We start from the raw sequence: 22529 nt of genomic DNA, 5'->3' as shown, positions 1-22529 counted from the left end.
AATTTTTGGGCCGCTCAGTCATACTGGATAAGAAAGCCAGTGGGCGAGAGTCGCATTGGTCAGATTGCCATTTAGCATACTGCCCGGTATATGACGGAAAAATATATTTCAAAGGATGACTTATTTTTCATTTTTTGAATAACAATGGCGCGAATGCATCGTAATTGTACTGTAAAAATAGCAATAGCGTTTTGTTTATTATTTATAATATTATTTTCTTATTATTTTGATTGCAGATATTTATATTGTCTCGCAAACATAAAAAGTATGGGTAGGTATTCAATAAAAAACTTTTTATTTTTTGTGCTGAGTGCTCTCTTTCTTTCGTGCTATTCGTTGGTTGTTTCAATTCCCGATGGCTCAACGGAAAACAGAACGCCTGTTACTGAAAGAAGTATTGTTATTCATGAAATCACAGGAAATCCACCAACAACTGACAAACCAACGGATCAGGTAAATTGAATTCGTATTTTTCACAATTCATTATATGAATAATACATTGTGCTTTGGAAAATTTTGATATAAAGTTTGACGTCAATATTTAGTATCGAATTATATTCCAATGAATATTTTTAAAAACTTGAAATAAACTCGTCATATTTGTGTTTATTCAAGACAAAACTTTATATCATAATTTAACCCAAAATGTACTTATCCGTAAAGACGAAATCTAGAAGGCGGTTATCTTCCACAAATTATCGATTGTTAGGAAAAACAAGATAATACTTATTTTACTACAATCAAGATATCGGATGTTGAGGGTATCATTACATAATGACATCATTCATTATCATTATAATAAATACTTACCGAGTATTAAATCACTCCCTATTTATGGTGGATGAGCTAAAACTTCGAGGGTCTTGTTTCCTTGTGACTATCGATCGTAATGAGAAAGGAATTTTTCGTCGATGATTCTTTCAAATGTTTCTCGTATGAGCGTGTGTTAGGAAAGGATATATTTTGTTGTCATGTCCTCCGACACTCAACCAATAAAATAACCCGTCAATAGCGTTTGCTGGAAATAGCTATTGTAATGTGTGTTGAATTATATAGTTTCAAAATATAGTATACGGAATAGATATAACCGATACACATCAATTTAAAACTTCTACTTGAAACCCCCCCATTAAGTAATTGTCATCTTTAAATAACACCGAAGTGGAAAGTTTCACTATATTTTCTTAGAAGACTCACAATCCTAATTTATTGCCAATATCCACAGATCTTAATGTTCTATAATGGAAATATTAAATTTTTTATATTCGAAATACCAAGAATTCGAATACCACAATCCTTACAAGTACTTATAATTGATAGTGAGTTTAAAGAAATGAATTTTTAACGACGTCATTCACTTGGTTATCACTTATTGTGGGCACGATCAAATTGTGTTGTTATTGTAGTCTTATTCGTAAGTTAAAAATGAAATCCTTTACTAGCTGATTATAAGTTTATGGTTTCATATGTGCTTATTTCAAAGTAAACAATGCGATTCACAATTCACAAAACACACACGCCATTTTTTTTATCCTACACCGCGCTAATCTACATATGAATCAAAAATCATCATGATCTGAGATGGGGAAAAAACTAACAATCAATCCACTGGCTGGTACACACAATCTTGCACAGAAGCCAGTTGGCATAAAAAGAACTTTCGCAACCAATATTCTGTACAATTTATAGCAACCCCATAACGGCCAGGCCGGTGTTTTTTGTCTCTAATAATATTCGCACCGACATTTAGTATTGATGTTTAGTGAGAAATGGAGCTTTACGGGACGATAAGTTATTCTTGTCATGTAAAACAACATTGTGATAAGTCGAAACATTTCTGTTGTCAAGAAACATGCATATTTATGTACGGTTTATTTTTGAGGTCAATCAGCCATTGTTCTGCGTCGGAGTTAATATTAGGTTTTATTTACCACAACTAAGAATTATAAATTAATTGCAGTTCTTATAAAACCAATTGGGCTGTTGCAAAGCTATATCAAATTTACTCAGATTTTGAAACAATTCATTAATCACACATACATATTAATATTCGAGTCAACAGAATTCAAACTTTTCGCTAACATTCTCGGTCATGATTATTTTGCCTGATGATTTTGTTCTGGGGTCAGAGGTCAGTGACGAAATTTCTAAAAATGCGCCAGACATGACATTGTATAACTATGATATGGGAAAGAATTTTAATCACTATAATAGTTTTTCAAATACATAAGAGTGCTATTATCATCTACTCAAAAAATGTTCACATGGAATTCTTCAATTATCATAAGCTTCAATCTTTCTAGTTATTCTTTCTTTCTTTAGTTCCATATAATTTAATATTAGTTATTGATTTATATTTTAAATTTTGACAAGTTGTATAAAGTATAATTTGGATTGAATTCGAGGAAAGAAACTTGAAATTTTATTTTGCCTTGAGACCCGACGTCGCCGCACGGGCACATATCAACAACAATAATACGTTATACACGCGCATAACGTCGCTACTGAAGTGGTCGCGACCGCAACCCAAAAATGCGACCGCCATTTTGCAACAGTGCTGCAGACTGTGATGTACATGTGCTTACATGTGCCATGCAACGTAGAAATACCATTTATTTTTTGATAAATATGAATTATCAATTAAGGAATAGGGGTCTCAAACAGCGAATCTCCTAGCGCTTATACGCGATTCAGCTTCCATGACGTCCTATATAAATCCATACAGTTTACGCGCACGTTCGCTTCTAATATGACACTAGTGTAGTATAACACTATATTTGGAAAGTCGTAATTTTGCAACCATTGGCGGTATTGATTCGATATAGCTTAAACAAGATGTCCTATCCATTGCAAACCACTTATAAAACAAAACAACCTGGTCCAAAATTATTTTGTGACTCGCCGAGTTTTTTGGTGACCCAACAAGTCTCAATGGAAAAACGAAATTTCAGTGATGAAAATTGATAAAAAAAACGGCTTAATTCAACCTAGTAATAAGTGAACTACTATAGTACACCGAATTGTAGACATTGGCAACAGTGCTAGCATAACGTTTATAACATAACAACACAATTGATTTGCTTATTTCTCGCAACTTGTCTTGCAACAGCGGTTCCCCTTCGAAGCTGCACGAACCAAGGGCGTCGCATAATGTTTTGTGAGGGTGTACGGAAACTTTGCAGTTTATTTTTTCCCGCATAAATGTCGAGTGGAAAACAAACTTTTATTGACTTAAATCAACGACCACATAAATCGGAAAAACAATGGAGCAGAATAGTAGTGACTCCAATCAAAAAATATATAATTCTCTAAGGGTGGAATTCCCTTCCAAACTTCTTTGAAACAATATAAATATCTGACATAGCATTATTAATCGCATGCTTGTGAATCCATGTTTTCGCATATAAATATCGAAAAATCGAATCGCCTCAGTCCTAATAAAAGCGCCGTCAGTAAATCTTAAAACTACATATTATATAATACTAACCAAATAATTATTGGAATGATGCAACTGCAAGTTTCTCATCGGTGCAAACTATGATTAAATATCTATGACCCAAGGTCTTCTTTACCAACATAAAAATGAATAATTGACCCATTTATTAAAAAAGGTTCCCAACCCCTGTAATAGATGATAGTTAGGCAGACACATCACCGTAGTCGATCTAAAATTTATACATCCATTGCACAATCATACATATAACTTTCAACAGTTTCAACTCATAAAAACTTTCAAATGAAATTCGAACAAGCGTTGTCATTTAGCAATGGACTGTGCCATGCTTCATACACACAATACATTTGCAGTATACTACTTAGTTATGTGATTTTGTTGAAATTTATTATTTGTCGTTTTTTATCAAGCATGAATGTGTGACTGATAAAGTATTATATCCAATTTTATATAAACAGGTTTTAGACTGGAAAAAAATCTGGAAACCGGAATGGACAAATTGGATAAATATTAGCAACCCTCGTCCACCATCATCAACGTATTTTATGAATTTGACAATGAAACAAAAGTTTCTGACTGTACTTCACATGGGATTCAAATCAAGTAATTATTTGGGACTTATATTTTAACTATACAGTGTAGTAAAATAGCCATAGTTTGTTTTTATGCGAATGTGCTTAATTAAAGCAAATATGTGAGCTCAAAATGGAAATGTTGAAAATGGGACCGAAACAATAGAAATGAACTTAATCGCCATCTGGAAATAATCGAATTTTTTTTTTTTAAACGAAAAGGGACAATCACGAAAGCAGAAAATAGAATAACGCGATAGCATTTTTGTTGTAGATATTATATATAAATATCTCTATGTAAAACTTATCTAAAATATCGTCTATTTGATCGATATTGATAAAAAAATTTGTATGTAGCTAATTGTGCAAAATTCGAAAAAGTTGCATGAACTTAAACGTGTATAATACACTGCAAAGCCGCAATCAGATTCTTGAAATACCATGGTCGGATTTTGGGGTGCAATGTGGCAGGTGCTAAAATTGGTAATTGAGTTGTTGACATAAATTAGAGAAGATCAAGTTCAATTATAAGAGACATGCGCGACTTGTCTCCCAAATTGGGAACAGCTGTGATGAATTACTATAAAGCAAAGACGTCATTCCAAATATGGACAATAAAATGTCACAAAATGGTTGATTTTGGAACTTGTTTACATATTTCAAAAAATAATACAATCTACAGTGATTATAGCGTAATTCCAATAGACCTTTCGGGCGAGAATCGCATGTACAAAGATCACACGCAGATAAGTAATTCTAGCTTGAATGTATATTATATAATTTAGATATTAAATGAAAATTAAACTAATTTTACGTTTTATTTATAACTGCCTGTCTCAATGATGAAAAGAAATTTGAAAAATGCCGACGCGCAAACACTATTCGAATTATTGCCGCACACCTGTGATCTCAGTTGCCGCCGATGTCGCTAAAAAATTTCGACCCCATTTAGGGATCAAAGTGGTCCCGCAAATGTCATTATACGTCTTTGCCACCTGGATTGGATGACGTAGGAAAAAACTAATATAGGCAAATGATAAAGTTTATGCAAGGGCGTCTTAAATCATAATCATGTATTGTCTTCATCTCGTTTTATTTTTATCATATACATCTATTCCATCACAATTTTCATGGTATAGAAAATTACCAAAATAACGTTGTTTTGACTTTTGGTTTTTGATTTACACATTGAGTGTCGAATTTATATTTTTGGTATTGCAAAAATAGCTTCAGGAATTTTTCACAAAACATTCTTGTAAGCTTAAATTTCTGTGTAAAAAGAATACCAATACAACGTCATAAAATAATTTAAACCTACGAATGGCCGTATGAAATTTACATTCAAAAAAGCAGTGGGGATGTCATTTAATTACATGGCGATGCAGTCATAGTAGTGAGGAGACGTATGCCACTTTTTCAAAGACTCAAGTTAACCGAGTCATCCAATTCTAAATCAATCTTATCTTTAAAATTTTTTGGACTTGGACTTGACTCGAGAATCTGATGGCAGATGACTCACATCTTGGGTTTGGGAGATTGTACCCAACAATACACAATGGTATTGTAGCAGGCCTCGTTATAAAATCCAATCAGAAGCAAAACATATTTTTGTTGAGAGTTGGTGTTGATCTTATCGTTTACTGAACCTGAAACATTTTTACTCTGTCATACCAATGCCGAAATCCAACGTACGAGATACCGGTTATACGTGATCTGCAAAATTGTGCGATTCAAATATTGTCAATTGGGAAACGCCTCGGAGTCAGTTTACCAATCAGGCTCATTTTAATTTGCCCATAACTACCAGTAGTAGCTATTGAAAGAGCATTAAGCATCTCATCATTCATTTATCGCTTAAAAGTGAAATAAACCTAATACTCTATTTCTATTATTATAGGCAGAGTTAATTGTGAAGACAGGAATCGAGAAGATTGTCCAGTTTGGGCCAATTTAGGATATTGTGACCATGAAAGACCAAGATACACGACATGGATGGCTGAAAATTGCCCAGAAAGTTGTGGACAATGCAATGAAGGAAACTCAAAAGAAAATGAATACGCAAAGTGCAGAAATTTGCGGTACGTAGCATATTAATGGGATACAAACCTAAAAATACAGAGTGTTTATTTTATATGTTTTCATCATAAATAAATAAGATGGTAGAAAGCAGAAATCACTCCCAAACTTCATCAATGACAAATTCGCCATCACAGTATAGCTCTTGACCTAGCAAGTGAAATCGCCTCATAAAAATTCAGTAATATTCGTTCACAATAACATAAATTCATTTGATTAACATCACGACGAGCACATTTCAAAAAATGTTTATAAAACAAATAAGTTTGCCTTATAGAAAGTCGGGACGATATGTCTGAAACCAATCAGCTATTATTGGTTAACATGAGTATTTGGGTGTCTCAGGCGGAATTCTAGTTGAACCGTGCATGCTAGCTAACAACCACAAATATTACGATATAAGTAAACAATAGTCAATCAAAAATAGATACATATTCATACATTCTGAAATTTTTTTGTAAATATAGTCATTCTCGAAAAATAGTTTCAACTACGTTTCATCATCATATAACAAAGGACTACCTTCTTCCTCCGATGCTTCATTTATATCACATTCGCTTTTATTATTAGGGCGTGGGTTGTCTGGAGGGACAAGCATTTCATATGAAGCACATGTAAAAACAACACCAATACTAGTTAATCCTAGAACAATTCCTCCTAAAATAGGTAATCGTTTTGGAGTCACCATTAGTGAAGACAATATGGGACCAAGGATTTTACCAATGCCAGCAATAATCAGTAATATTCCTTGATTGCAACTTTGCGTCTCAATACTAGTAATCTTTGAATAAATGGACGTGAGAGGCATAATAATGGAAGGAATGCAAATCGTTAACATAATCCAGTCGATCCAAAACATTGGCAATAGCCATTTTGGATTTTCTACGTCTTTCCTAAAATATAACACGGTCGTATATACGGTAAAAATCGAATAGCAAAGTATACCACAGAGGCAGCCTGATAGCATGATGACACGATCGTCAATCGTTTTGCTTGCGATTCCAATTAGAGCAAATACTATAACAACAGCGAGACCACCGGCACCAAATATTAAACTGTTTTCAATGTCATGCCAACCGAAGAAGAATAAAGTAATCGGTGTCAGTGCTGATTCGAGACCAGTCAAAGAAGTCCATGTTACAAAACCCACTAGAAGGCAAACAATTACTTCAGGCCTAAAAAATTCATCACGAAAGCTTTTTGTAAGTGGATTGATAATGTCTCTTTCATCGGTATTTTCTTCTGTAACACTGGTATTTTTAAGCAAATTATTATATGATAGAATTGGGTCTTTTTCTACTTTTCTTGTTTCAGCATAGTTTATTGGTACGTCTTTAAAAAACAGTATAACAAAAATTGTATGTATTACCCACATCATAGCCATGAGTAGGCCAGGCGAAGTTAGCTGGTTCACACTGAAAGATCCAAGCTTGAAATCAAGCTTGAATAAGAAAAGGTTGAAACCAGGACCAGCAACCATTCCTATGTTTCTCACAGCACCTATTATTGATAGCATTCTAGTCCTTTCTTCCACTGTTGTCGTTTTCGATATCACGCCCATGTAGGCAGAACCTGCACCAACTCCAAGTCCAGCCATTATTCTTCCAAACCAAATCAACCTGTAATCACCTCCGACAAGATACATCAAGTTTCCTGCAATCTCAAATAAGTTACTCACAATTGCCAATAGTTTATTCCTTCCAGTTTTGTCGGATATCCGACCATATATTGGGGTTGATATCATGCCAGCAATAGTAAATGAAGATAAAATAATACCCAGGAATCCAGTCGGTGCGTTGACAGATATAAGATATCCGTTCAACGAGGGTATAATTACAGCATATTCTACGTTACAAAGAAAGAAATATAGTCCGGTACAAAATAACCTGCCACATCCTTCCCTCATGCAAAGCATGTTGCTTGTAAAAACTATGCAATAAACAAATTTGAATATTTTATTGATTCTTATTATCTTCTAAAATAAATTGATTAAAGTTAGAAGTGTCGATCTATCAATTTCACCATCATCAAATCTCATGAATCTTAAATATAACATACCAGTGGCATTTTTACGGGAAAGAATTTACATATTTGCGAAACGCGAATATGATATCTTCACATAAAAATGGATTGTAATACAAAAATAGCTCATATATTTAAAAATTTACCGACACAACCAATACTCCTCGCACCAATATTTTGTATTTAAAATATCATTCTCTTCCGTCTAATTAATTTCATTTATTGATCGAATGTCTCGTATAAAGAAAGATTATGCGGCAATTCTTTTTAATTACGGTTTGCAAATATATATAAAGTGTCCAAGAAGACAGATATATGAAAATTGATTGATTATCAACAACTAGGACGTAAAATTCACTGATATATTCTGGTATAAGTAATTCCACTCAGACGCACACGCCAAAATAAAGTTGCTATTTATCCAAATATAGCAAAATGTTGCTCTGGTACACTGGTCAAAAAACAATTTTTGAAGCATTTTTCATCCATTTTTTATTTACTGGTATAAAAAGTAATATCATATTTGAAATTGATTGCCAAAGAGCAAAATAGCGATGCCATATTGGCTCAGTCGATGAAAATTAAGTTTAATAAATAATGTACAATCCAAACTATTGATATAGGTTTTGTCTGACCGAAGTTAGTCTAATAATAATTATTATTGGTCACTTAATCAATAGTTCGATATTAAGTATGTAAAACCTAAATCAAACGACTACATGGTATTTAGTCATCTTGGTATGTCAGGTCATGTCTGGGTCAAACACTGTTTAGCATGTTACAGATAGAGTGTCCGTTTTTGTCCTGCGTTATGTTGTAGTACAATAAATGACGGCATTTTGCAAACAAGGATGTGCAAGTTTGCTTTAAAGTTGCCTAACGTTGCTATTTCTCTTGCGTTTCCTCTCACTAATTCTCATTTCTTCGTAGTTGTAAAGAGCTTCTAGGTGAACGTTGTAGAATTAACTTTCTGTAAATGCCAGACTTGTAGCATCCGAGTCAGATATTCTCACAGTTGATATCGTTTATTAATTCAAGTATATAATGATACACAGAACAAAGAATAGGAAACCAAGATAACTGCTCAGTTGCTCCGATACACCCTCTATGGCTTTTGAATGATATTATAAATACATCGTTTACATTTATGTTATGAAAATACAGCAGGTTTTAATAAAGCGAAATGTCATTCAGATCTTGTATTATAAGAGTTTGATTCATTCTACAAACTGTTTCATATAAAGAAGAGATAAATAGAATATGTTTTGTTAGAAAAAATTACTCAAACCAATGCTATGTACTTAAATCTGATTTAGTAGCCAAGTTTTAGAATACGGCTCCTTGGTATACTAATTGCAGAATTTATTGTATAATGAATAAAATGTGCGATCCGTTTTATACAGGCAAACGTGTGAGCGGCTGTCTAATTTCTGCACCGGACCCTTTCGTTCTCATATGCTTCAGTGGTGCCCAAAAACATGTCATGTATGTAATGTGAGCGACAACAGTGAAGCCGAAAATGAGGAAGGATCAGGTGCCGACGCGCCAAAACAAACATACATGGGCGTTACGTACAGATGGAATGGAGTTCAAGTCAGTAAGTAAATTAATCCTATATGTATATAACGATAATGTATGCAGTGATACAAGAAAATTGATTTCTTTTTCCTCTTCTATCTTCATTATCTCTCTTTACATTTACCTCTGCTATTTTTCCGTTGTAGAATAATCATCATAAATTTGAAGGCTCACACATTCCCAAAATTAAATATTCCTTCAGTAACTATTAAAACATGAGTAGCACAAATGTTTGATTTACTGGACCACTTAAACAATTGACAATGGAATCGAAAGATATGAACAATAATTAAAAACGAATATCATCATGTAACCCCTATAGAACATGACGAGTAAGTGCGTTAAGAAGGTACTCATCATATCTTAAACTTACAGAAACGGCACAACACATACAGAAAGAAGAAGATCAAATATGTTTTCCAAGAAAATGTGGAGAGGTGCCAATTATGAACAACAGATGGTCTGCTTCACGGTATGAATCAAGATTCAGACGTTCCATGGAAGAGGAAAACAGGCGACGACAAAGGTAAGGCGCTTTTCCTGTCAATCAATAATAGAATAAAAGTTAATATAATATTTTTTTATGACTTTCAGACAAGAAGTCGCACACGTGCTACAAATACATGTGACGTCGTTTTATTATATATACTACACTACATAATACATATATAACAACCAGAAAACTTCTGCTCGTATATTTAAATGTATATTTATATACATTTAAGTTAGTTTTCATACTCGTCCCATCTTCGCCTACGATCGCAATGTGTAAGCTAGCGCACTATAAACTACACCATAAACGTCTAATCTATCGAAAACATCAGAAACAGGCTTTTGACTTTCGCCCTCCATCTTTCGTCACGTCTGTTTCGAAATCTTACTTGTGGGTAATTAAGAGAATTTGATGAATGTCACTTTAAATGATTATACTGCTTATAATTTTTTGAACAAAAATGAAAAGAACAACTTTTTGGAAGAGCCAATACGTACACGAGGAAAATATTTTTTATGGTCCTTTGCATATCATATCACCAAGTCATATGCAATATAAGGATCTTTTGTACAAAGCACCCGCCACTAATGCAAAAAAATGCGGGGCGGGGTCTTTGTACAAAATATCCCAATATTATAACGAGAATATCGGTCAGAGAGCGGAGATTTATCGATCGAAACTGCGGTTTCGATTCATGACTCTATAGTGACACCGCGTGTCCCATCACTAATTAATTAATAACTCGCCAGTTAAGCGACATAATTCATCCAAAATCAATAGGCTCCTAATCATTGAGATTATTGCATATGCCGCGGTATTTGATTGTAGAGAGAATATTACTCTATTTAGGAAATGTGATAAATGAAAGCAACAAAACAAAACATTTTGTCTTGCAGACAACACCAGTCATATTTTCCAAGAATCGGCAATCGACCGTTTCCAGACGTTCGACTGAAAATAGTCGGCGGATCATGGGCAAGAAAGGGGGAATTTCCTTGGCATGGATTGATCTTACAAAAGGTATGTTCCACATTGTTGAGGTGATATAATATAATAAACCAGTAATCGTAGCTTCTTACGGTTCGTCGAGTCTTCGACGGCTGGTATTTCACAATCGATAGCCTAAAAATCTAGTTGCCTCTCTCTTCCCTCACAGAAACCACCTAGGCCTAAGGAGCCACCGGGATCTGTTCTTTTAAATAGCACACAAAGTTTCTTATATTTATGGTGAGGTACTTTATTTTGAGATAAAAAAAATGGACTTGCGTTACGCTACACGTTTCAAGTTTGGGCATCATACGCATAAATTTCCGCCTGTACTAAATTGTGAATGAAAAAGCATTATATTTGAAAAAAATAGTGTACTTCAAGTGTAAATATACCCATTTCACAGTTCGTCCTCAATCCAGTTGTATGTCGTCTTTAGTATATCTAATAATTTTAAAAATACTCACTGCTTTAGTTTAAAATTTTTCATTTTCGCGTTTCTTGTTCTTATAATTTATACCGGTATCGAAGACGAACTGTTAAAACTAGATCAGTCGTCATGGATAGGTAATCGCTGTTCTGCTGGGTGCACAGAATCAGACAAGGTATATAACAAAGTCAGCCACCACGAGTCGATTAAACATTTTTTCGAATATATTAGATTGCTAACTGGAATATTACTATTCAGGTTGGCAAATACGTCAGATTTTGTGGCATTACAATCATATGCGAACGCTGGTTAATAACTGCCGCTCACTGTCTGGCTTCGACTGAGTTCGGCTTTCCAGAAACGAGGTAATGAATATTTCAAATACCCTTTGTGAAGTAATACTAATTATTCGACATTAAGTCACTTACGTCATCTTTTTTTTTTTTTAGGGATATGATAAATACTTTCACAGTATATGTTGGAAGACATCAAGGCATGTTTGGATACATGGAATCAACAACACAAGTCTTCAAAAAAGCAAATCTCAAGAAATTCATACTTCATCCAAAATTCAAAATAACACCGAGTTATAGATACGATATTGCGTTGATTGAACTCGGGTAAGTTGGATCAAAATTAATTTAAATATAATATTTTAAAATATCATCTAGGACTTATTCATATGCAACCCTGAATCCTGATAGGAAGATAAATGACAGCTTCGTATGATATAAGTTTGTTTTTTCATTCTCGTTGACCAATATTTATATACAATTGAAACTTTTCCATGAAATTTTGTACAATCTTAGTATGTATCGTAAAAAATCTATCATATATACATTACCTGTTGAAAATCGTAAAATATTTGGGTGTAATAAAAATGAATGTAAAGAGGGGATTGTATCTTAAGGTTCTGGATATTTAACGAATTATAACATGTATGACTTAAAAATTTTATTTACATCATCAAGCATTCGAAGTATATGTGTACAAAAATATAATGAATTGCGACTGTCACAGTACATTAGACTTAATGATCTTGCCTCACACTTAATCTAATTCTTTATTCAGCTTGAAATATCTATATATATGATTTTTTGCAGCACACCAATAATGTTCAACAGCTACGTGCAGCCCGCGTGCTTGCCTACCGTTAATACTAACATGAACAAAGATACCCTATGGAGTTACGGATGGGGAGCTACTCTTGGATTTGGACCAGGCGCCAAATACCTGAAAAAAGTTGATCTACCGTACGTGGAACGCAAAGAATGTACAAAATATGTTTGGGGTTTACCTGAAGAAGGGGTTTTATGTGCTGGAGGGGAGGCAAGAAAAGATACTTGCACGGGTGATTCAGGTGGTTCTTTAGTCAAGAAGTTGGACGACGGTAGATTTTATATGTTCGGTGTGACGAGTTACGGAAATAAACACTGTAATTCAAGATACCCCTACAGTCCTGGCATATATACAGACGTTGCGTATTATTATGAATGGATAAGAAACGAGACCAAAGCTTGTTGTCAAAGTGAAAAAACAACAGTACATCTAAAAGGCTTCAATTAAAATGCGCTCTTTCCACCGATGATAAATTCACTCATGCATTGCTGCCGGATAATTCGCCGAATACGATGATAAAGGGTATGGTTGATGATTTCAAGTCTGCCGCTACGAGTGCTGGATGAATGGTATTATAGTATAGAGACTGTAATCCAAAAAGTACCTAACGCACATCCGCCATGTGGAAGCAAATATCGAGAATTGTGTATATTACGAAGTGTGTGAAATGGAATGCATATATGCAATAAAAATACACTTCTACTACCAGTTTTACAAAAAGATATTTAATAATGATATTCCTTCAATAATTTCATTTGGCTGAAATCACGCTCTTAAAACTGTCAAAAAATTAAAAATAATTTTCATCTTTCTCTGATTCAACTCATTGAAATATTAGCTATATCAAGTTCAGACAGATTACACCCATCGTAAACTGCATATTATTAAGTTGTTGTAGAGATATCTTGAATTTGCGAGTAAAATTAGACGTGCAAGTTGGGCCTAAAAGTATCCGAAACTTGTATGCAGGTGCTTCAAATTATTCGTACTCATTTTAATCAAATAATCGAAGCGATTATAAATCACGTACATAATATAATATATATTTTAATTAAAATCACATTTATAAATATTTGCATTAATAAAAATATACGATAACATAGTAATACATTTTGATGACGGTGTATCATTTTGAGACAAAAATCAGACATTGTCTATAAGAAAATTATAATTATTTCACTCAATGTGGTGAGCACACACAGATTCCCTGTAGACATATGGCCAACATGTAGTTAGGCTAACGTTCTAAACACTACACCATCAATCACTCTCACAATTCTTCAACGTAATGGTTTATGCAGCAACCCAAAGCACGTATAGAAATGCTGTCGGTTGTCGACTCCGCACCGCACAGATTAAACAAAACAGCTGTGCAATTAACTCTATACATGTACATTGAAAATATGAATTGTCTGAAAAATTGGATAACCTTGTTACATATTACAATTGTTTGAGGTAAGAGGAGCACTATTATGTTAGCAAAAATATACGATATTTATTTTGCCAAATGAATTTGAAGTGGTGTTGCTTAAATCACAAATGATGATGAAACGCTATTGTTCGTCTTTTTCCTGAAATAGCTGCTTTTCATCAGGTTCTACTTCAATGTTTAATTCTCTGGATTGATAATTAGATTTGTAGAAAAATTCTGCAACACCTGAAAACGGACGAATTATCTTTATTTATACAAGCTTCCTTGAACAATTCCATCCATTTAGGCAAAAGGGAAACTTTTATACCATATTATGTTAGAAATGTGCTCATGTTCAAGGTACAAGTTACCACTAAAGTACCAAAAAAAACGAAAATTAGTAATCGATTTCTTGAAATTAAATAACTGTTTGTGTGGGCAATGTATCAGATTCGAGATTTTGAGCAACAGCAAAGATAGACGTTTTTTAAAACACGAAATAAATACTAAGCACTAGAAAATCTAAAAAAATATGTACCAGCAAACGTCATTTTGAGTGTCTGGAATCTTATAATTGGAAATGACGACAAATTTGATGTTGACGAGTGAAATGACGACTGAAGGGAAAGGGTAGTAATATATATATATATATACAATGTTCAAAAAAGTTCTCACCATAACAGGAAACAGATAGCAATAGAACGACGCAATGAACGTAAAGTTTGGCACGGACACATAACAAAGGACTCCAAACAAAACTTATCGCAATTCCGATTAAAATCCAAATACTCCACACAGTGTAAGCAATCTCCTGATTTTTTGGGAAGTAATCTGTGTACATACCTAAAACAGAAAAATTTGTAAGAGACTAATAAAATAATGGGATGTGAGTTACTATCATTTTATTGTTCTCATATCTACAAAATGTAATCATTGAAATGGTAGTTTAATTTTACAAGTGTACTTCCATGAATTTAGAGACAAAATGTGTCATGGATGATTGAATAAGATAGATTAAATTATAAATCAGATATTAAGAGAGTAGTGGAAGAGGAAAGTTGGTTGTTTGTCTATCTATCCTGGTTGAGTATAAGGATAATAACTTAACTATAGAGCAAAATTATATAAAAATCTGTAATCATACAGATTAAATTTAGGTAACGTCTATTACACATTGAAATGATCGGCGGCGACTGTAAAGAACAGCGACTATCTGAGAGAGATTATATCCCTAAATACTATATATAAATCATTGGAAGTCAAAACCGGAAGGATGATGATGATTTACTGATCGATGTTTCACTGCTAAATTCTTCACCGTTAAAGTAATGCCGTTACTTACTTATAATACACATTTTCCAACACGAATATGTGACTCCGAACACAACAAATATTGCATAAACTAAAGATTTTGAATCTTCATTTGGCCTCCATAACAAACAGAATACGTATGCCAACGTCTCCCCGACAAGCAAAATAGCAATGGTGATATTTCGTCCCAAAAGACCAATCAATTTACCAGATAACACAGAGGATATTGCACTTGAAATTGAAATAGCCACCAGTGACAATCCAACCTAAATCACATATAAATACATTATTTATTTTTAATGTCCTTTACGTAATTTAAGATTCGTCACACTTTGAGTTCTATACGTGTGAGCTCGGAACTTGTCGGAAGTTTAATAATTTAGAATAAACAATCTGTTGTTTATAAGTCCTATGACCTTATAATGTTAAAATATTTATACAAGACGGACATTAGTATTCTCATCCATCATTGCTACACATATACAGTAGACGTTCTCATTGTCAATCATGCTATGTCGTTTATTGACGGGACATAAACATAAGTTGGAAACATTTGAGCCCGCGAGGGAAAGAAAAAGAGTTGAATGAGAAACCGGCTACTAGCCAAAGGCATTCTTGATTAAACGAAATACGTGAACGGCAACGCAATAAATATAAGTTGATTTTACAGCACTTACATGTTCTACGCCCAGAATGCAAGAGGTGTAAGCTCTAACAAGTTCACCAAGATAAAATCCATACATCAGACCATGATAGAGCAGAGCGGGTAGAAGTAAAATTTGCATGAAATTCGTACTATGCTTGAATATTGCAATAAGAGTCGCTTTCACCGAATGATCTTTGTGTTTCTCCTTTAGATAAAAACTATAAATTGACGTATGTGTACAAAATGATTAAATTCGGAAACATTACTTCGTTTCCTATACCAGTATACGCATTGGGCAACGCATATACAACAAACAATTCAATAATCCACAATGTAGAAGTTAAAATAACCAATCTGGGAATGGCTGTATATCAAGACATTTATCAAATCTTTGTTATTAGCCTTCGCTCGTCTGTGGGGCAATAATACGAAAAGCAATTGATCGCAGTAGTAAAAATATCTCATATTTTGCTCTGTAGTTTTCAATAAAAATGGTATTAATAAAATGATACGATATGCTAGAAAGGGGTGGTAAAAAGCTTTGTACGTTTTCTGTTAACAGTCCTGACGGTGATAAACTTTCACTACATATTCTGCAATTGCAATGTCAAATATTTTCAAAAAAACACAGATCCTAAGAGTAAATAGATAGAGGAATAACTCTATAGAGATAATAATGGAGTAATAAGTTATGTTAATTTTGCCTTCATGATATGATCATGATCAGTCTCCTAACTTACTATTTCAGATTTCGAGTCGATAATATTCGCATTCTCTTCTGGTAACCAGTCGTTGGTTTCGGGTTTGGCAACAGGCAGGTAGCAAATATGTAAAAATATACCAATAACACAAAGGCACGTAAAAACGGACAGGAGAATGTTTAAATGCAATTTATCTGCAGGAACGTAATTATGAAGGTTTGACTGCGTTATTTCAGGGTTCTGACAGTCATTTGCACCGCAGTATCTGTAAAGCTCAGGTTCATCGCTGCCCAATGTCATATTCGCAATTGGTTTTGAGTTCATGGTCGATGTTACATACGTGACGTTTCTCAATGTGTCGTTCGTAGCGTAAGATAAATTGGTTTCTGTAGCCCAGGTGGAGTAGGCTTGAATCAACATATCATTTTGGGGAGTTGAATGAGTTTCTCCTTTATGTAATATTGCATAAGTCATGGCTGAGCCAAAAATCTAGAACAATAATAAAGAACATTTTTCAAAGAATATTTCATAGACACCTCATTTTTGGATTTAATTCAGCGGGCTTATTTTATACAAAAGTGCTTTGTTGAAGATCGTCATGAAATAAGATCAATAGTTTATTTGAAATTACGCAGTTCGGTACATCATGACAATGCCCGATGATTGGATATATTCAAAATCATAAAAAAGACCGCTACAATAAATAATAACATGGAAAATTAAGGTATTAATTAAAGCACAACACTAAAAATAACAATAAGAAATTACAACATATATATAAGTGCATGGGGTACTGACAGCGAGAACAAGCCACTGGCTACCGCCCTTATAACAGGTCAAAAAAATGAACATTATACTCAGTTTGAAAACTTCATTTGTTTTAAGGCTTATCACTCAATTCTTAGCAATAATTTGAGGCTAATAACGAATACGCTCGGCACGCACCAGCAAGCATAGTTTTGGAGATTAACCGCAATCTAAGTCGGGGAAAAGTCACGATCACAAGGTTATAATTTGTAAAAACACCGTTTTACCGTTTGTTAGCATATAACTGCAATTAAACTGAAATGTTATGTAAAGCTGGACACTTAATCGATAAATTTTAAGTAAATGTTGTTGTAAAAACCAAGTAAATAAATATGATTATTTTGAGAAAGATAATCACATGCCAGCATTGTACAATTTCCCCCACAAATAATAATGTGCCGAACTTTTCCCACGCCTGATTTAATAGTTAACTTAATAATAGAACGCCAAGCCATAGATCCTAGGCAAAGCTCATAATATCAACTTTACGTTGAGAGTCTACAAACTAAAAGCCTTGTCAGCGGGTTTTTGGCAAATACAGAAAAGATCACGAAGACCGAAAACTTTTGTGGTCGACGCCTTTAACCACATTGTCCTTATCCACCCAGTCGCGTCTTTTAAGATCCCGATGTGCGCCAAACATAGATTACCGATCGTGCCAGAACCCTCCCACTTCTGATCTTAGAATTGCCATCTGCCCAAACCATATCTGACTAAGAGTTGTTCAGAGCTGGTGACCGCTTTTCCGTACAGTTATCCTACATATTTACCAAAACCATTGTCAAAATAGCTCATAAAAAGGAAGTATCTACATTTTTCAAATGAATCGCGGAAACTTTGATTTCATACCGAATAAGATTTATACATTTTTGGGATTATATTCCGAGCAACGCTTCTGAACGGTCGTGATGGTGATCCCATTGTATTCATAAATGCAATTTGGTAAGTCAAAGAAGCTTTCAATTTTCTTTTTCATACCACTATTGAAAATATACGACCTCACCTGTCCAGCAAAATAAACGCCGAAAAAAATTCCTGCATATTTTCTGATGTATTCGGATCGATGTTTAGAACCGTGTGATCCGTGTTGAATTCCAAAAAATGTACTGAATACAGGCACAGTCGTCCATATCATACCTTCACCCACACCAACGATTACCCCAGAGATAATCATGACATATTTCACTGAAATAGTACGAAGATTGGTAATATTTGCTTGTCGTTTTGATTTGAAATATTCAAAAGAAAATCTACAAAATTTTCAAATAGGTCCTCAACTACTAATCATAGTAAGCTTCAGCCCAAAACAATTCTAATAAGTACTAACAATATTTTGAAAGAATCAGAATTGTTCTAGTTCGGCACAGCAAGTCCCAGTACGCTGGGTAATATGAATGGATAGAAAATAAAATAACAATGTTATTATGAAAAAATGGTTTGCAAACAATAATGTTACATATGTTTAAGATATTCTAACTAAGAATAAAACACATTTTACATAAATTCATAGGTCGCTTGCCAACTGAACAAAATCAATCTAACCTGCTTATTGATTTAATCTATTGCGAAGGATTTTGATTGTCAATGTAAGTGGTATCTAGATAAAGAACAAGAGAGTCGCAAAGATTAATCAGACCAAGAAATTTGTGCTGGTCGATTGATTCTGTTCAGTATGTTATAAATTTATTCACGATTATAGCGATTTACATTTGATATTCTTTCAAAATCCCATTATATTTACCTGGGTAAAAGTTAGCAACAATGTACAACAAATGTGCAATCTCGCCGATGAGAAAGGCATACTTGCATCCAAACCTGCAAATAGTAAGAAAACACTATACTAGCAGAATTGGAATTTGATCAAATCTGTGTAGTGTTATTTGGCACTGATTAGATATATATGTTACAGAAAACGTGTGGATAAATAAAACGCTGAATTATAAAGGGTTCTATTGTACTGGGAATTCTACAAGCCAAATTCGAAAATTTTCTAAAACTACATTCGTGGCCTATACACGGGGTCGCGGACAAAGTACCTGTACAAAGCAAACTTTTAATTAAAGAAATATCACAATACGTTACGTCAATATAAAAATTATAAAATTTAATTTGCTAAGGAACTGACACACCCAGACATATTAAATATATTTGTATTCGGCCGACAACGTCAATCCGATGTCATTTTGTAATCAATAAAGTGTTCGCGTCTGAAAAAAAATTTGTTTCGTTAAAAAATTTTGCTTTATTAGTTGCTCTTATTATACACTGGATCGTGCAAAACTAGTCTTATTTTACTTCAGCTAAACGCAACTTCTTCATAGAAGAAAAGTAATATTAATTTATAATTCGTGAATTTCTCAAAGTTATTTCAACCAGTGAGTTCACGTTTCAACCCTTGAACGCGCGAGTATAAGTTGTATCCGTCATTTGCAGATACAACCCCCGACATTTAATTAATGTTATGGCTCTGGTTAAAGGTGCGCCCGCCAGGTTAATGTCCTGAGGCTAAATACTCTAAAACTTCACATAATGTAATTGAATTATTCCAAAACTGTTAAGTGTATCGCAGGCAATCGGATCGCTTTACAAAAGGGCATACTACTCAACTGTACATCTGCTAAACCAATGTTTACAACAGCGACATACATTGTTTTCAATGTCACCCATATCGTGTATCACGTATCTGCTATAGTTCGTGTGTACACACCTTCTTTGGGTGTTGTTTCGAAACAATTTTCATAGCATAGCGAACTATCGTTATACAATATGTTGAAACTCCGCACTACCAAGCGGTCATACTCGACTATGATGTGTATCTATATTAAATTAGGTCGGAACTTACTTGCGTATCACACTGGGTGTCAACAATAACGCAGTCAAGAAGGACACAACGTAGGCTATCCCAAGACTTATGGTGCCTGAAAATAAAATAAAATATTAAATATTATAACAATCATCAAACAAAAAGTTGGAAGAATTCATTTTCACTTTTGCCATTGTATGCCATCGTCTTCACATTGACTTCATTAAAGTTTGTAAATAGTAGGTCACGATAAGATATCACGGGGTTGTTTATATAGTGAGATCCAACCTTAAAATAATGCTATAATTATGTCAGTGAGTTCAGGCCTGGTTCTAGAAAATATACATATGGATTCGCGGCTCTATGAAATCGTAGATATACCCACCTATGCTTGCCTCGATATTAACGCTGCTCTGCAATCCGGTAATAGCCAGGTATGATCCAATATTTAAAAAATATCCAAACGAATATACAGAGAAAGCAATGACAATTTTACGAATCTTTTCTTTCTTTTGTCGTGCCACTTGGTCCTCCATATTTGCCTAAACCATTCTCCTGTAGAAAAAAACGATTTGCTTATTGACCAGCCTGCTTGACTTTTTAAAATACCCCGCAGCAAGACACGATATCGATCGAAGTCTTCTTTGTAAGAAAGTTAACGTAAACACGTCGTCCGACAACCTATGATTTGTTCCAAACAACCGGCAATGAGTCATCATAACTTTGTCATTGCACGCGCTGTTGCCGACGCATGGGCCATAAACCATCACCTACTAATTCTAATTGGCCCTTGGGGAATATGTATAGTTAACACTGATCATACCACACTCAAAGGCAAATATCTACTTCAGTTCATAACTGCAATCCTAGACGTAATGAGAATACAAGTTAGTAGCAACGTTAACGGAATTGGCGGTTCCTAATTTAACACTGAGGATACGCAACACATCACTCTCTTTATTCCAAGAATTCAAAACGATTACATCTGTTCAACATCTCTGATAGACGCGCTGCGAACCCTAGTGATTATATATCATATAAGTCTTGAAAAGATGGCGGAAATGTTACTATCAAAAATCTTGACCATGTTTATCATGATAAATATATCAAAAAAGATGTAAAAAATATTCTATCCTAAAAACTACACACGTCTGCATTGAAAGATATCTAGAAAATTACAAAAAATGCAAATTTCTGCTCTGGTGATCACATTCCCCATAAGAGCTAATGTTAAACTTGTTTTTTTTACATCATTTTTATTTTTGCGCGTAGGATGGGTTTTTAATGAATGAGGTCTATTGCCATATCGCCAGAAACACCTAACCACTGAAAGTTTTAAAGCAATTGGTCCAGTAATTAAATGGAATAGCGATTTTTCACACACAACAAAAATAACAACGAGAATATCGGTCGGAGACCGAAGACTTATCGATCGGAGGTTAGGGGATACCCCAGAACAGCGCTCTTACTCTATAGTGACACCGTGTGTCCCATAACTAATTAATTAATAACTCGCTAATTATACGACATAATTCATCGTAAATCAATAGGCTTCTGTTCCGAACTATGATGAATGCACATGCAAAATTTGGAGCAGATTCAACCTCGCTTTCGTGAGATATTGCGAGTATCTAACAGACAAATACCTATCAACATACTTATCGATCTTAAGTAACAAGATGAAGAAGAATGCCAACAACAACAACAACAATTTAATGAGAATATCGGTTGGAAACCGAAGACTTATCGATCGATAGTTAGGGGATCCCCCAAAACAGAAACTGCAGTTTCGATTCATCCGCTCTTGTAACTTGCGCACTGCGCATCGCACACACACACTCGGCGAGTTTCAAAATTCTCTCGCTTTACAAAAATCTAGATCACTATATCAATAATTGATTGATAACTCGCTAATTATACGACATAATTCGCCCAATATCAATAGGCTTCTGGTCCGAGATAAGATGAATGCACATGCAAAATCTGGAGCAGATTCAATCCCGCTTTCGTGAGATATCGCGTGCATCTAACAGACACACACACAGACAGACATACATACATACAAATACCTATCAATATACTTACCGATTTTAAGATCGATAAGTAATAAGACAATCTA

At 34.2% G+C, this 22529-nt stretch overlaps 2 protein-coding genes across 4 annotated transcripts; one reads left to right on the top strand and one right to left on the bottom strand.

Annotated features, from left to right (window-relative positions):
- Nucleotides 1–230: 230 nt before the first annotated feature.
- On the top strand, nucleotides 231–13844 carry LOC120345815 (uncharacterized). The gene is made up of 9 exons (XM_039415369.2): nucleotides 231–453; nucleotides 3913–4057; nucleotides 5924–6104; nucleotides 9528–9721; nucleotides 10078–10228; nucleotides 11092–11215; nucleotides 11871–11977; nucleotides 12062–12232; nucleotides 12716–13844. Exons 1-9 carry the CDS (start codon nucleotides 268–270, stop codon nucleotides 13176–13178), a joined length of 1722 nt encoding a protein of 573 aa, XP_039271303.2. The 5' UTR covers nucleotides 231–267; the 3' UTR covers nucleotides 13179–13844.
- On the bottom strand, nucleotides 13761–21921 carry LOC120345816 (protein unc-93 homolog A-like). 3 transcript variants are annotated; one of them, XM_078115032.1, is made up of 10 exons: nucleotides 20796–20861; nucleotides 20450–20525; nucleotides 19737–19814; nucleotides 19349–19422; nucleotides 18611–18792; nucleotides 16840–17289; nucleotides 16131–16304; nucleotides 15485–15719; nucleotides 14818–14985; nucleotides 13761–14388 (listed from the first exon to the last, which is right to left on the bottom strand). In XM_078115032.1, the coding sequence occupies exons 3-10, from the start codon at nucleotides 19742–19744 to the stop codon at nucleotides 14285–14287; spliced, it is 1395 nt and encodes a 464-aa protein (XP_077971158.1). In that variant the 5' UTR covers nucleotides 19745–19814; nucleotides 20450–20525; nucleotides 20796–20861; the 3' UTR covers nucleotides 13761–14284. The 3 variants fall into 3 exon arrangements, with proteins under 3 accessions (XP_077971158.1, XP_039271304.1, XP_039271305.1); XM_039415370.2 differs by lacking the exon at nucleotides 19737–19814 and having other exon boundaries at nucleotides 20796–21871; XM_039415371.2 differs by lacking the exons at nucleotides 16840–17289; nucleotides 19737–19814 and having other exon boundaries at nucleotides 20796–21921.
- Between the last annotated feature and the right edge of the window lie 608 nt (nucleotides 21922–22529).

The sequence above is a fragment of the Styela clava genome, chromosome 8 (genome assembly GCF_964204865.1).
Source record: "Styela clava chromosome 8, kaStyClav1.hap1.2, whole genome shotgun sequence".
In the NCBI taxonomy this organism is placed as follows: domain Eukaryota; kingdom Metazoa; phylum Chordata; class Ascidiacea; order Stolidobranchia; family Styelidae; genus Styela; species Styela clava.
Note: the sequence above shows the minus strand (reverse complement) of the source record. Positions and strands in the feature narration are given on the sequence as shown.

Excerpts from the sequence above, each read along its gene's own strand:
- LOC120345815 (XM_039415369.2), top strand. The coding sequence starts at position 268 with ATGGGTAGGTATTCAATAAAAAACTTTTTATTTTTTGTGCTGAGTGCT. Across the intron at positions 4,058-5,923 it reads TCACATGGGATTCAAATCAA|GCAGAGTTAATTGTGAAGAC; the intron begins GTAATTATTTGG and ends CTATTATTATAG. Across the intron at positions 10,229-11,091 it reads GAAAACAGGCGACGACAAAG|ACAACACCAGTCATATTTTC; the intron begins GTAAGGCGCTTT and ends TTTGTCTTGCAG.
- LOC120345816 (XM_039415370.2), bottom strand. The coding sequence starts at position 20,946 with ATGGAGGACCAAGTGGCACGACAAAAGAAAGAAAAGATTCGTAAAATT. Across the intron at positions 18,793-19,348 it reads TGTTGCTAACTTTTACCCAG|TGAAATATGTCATGATTATC; the intron begins GTAAATATAATG and ends GTACTATTTCAG. Across the intron at positions 16,305-16,839 it reads TCGACTCGAAATCTGAAATA|GAGAAACACAAAGATCATTC; the intron begins GTAAGTTAGGAG and ends TTTTATCTAAAG.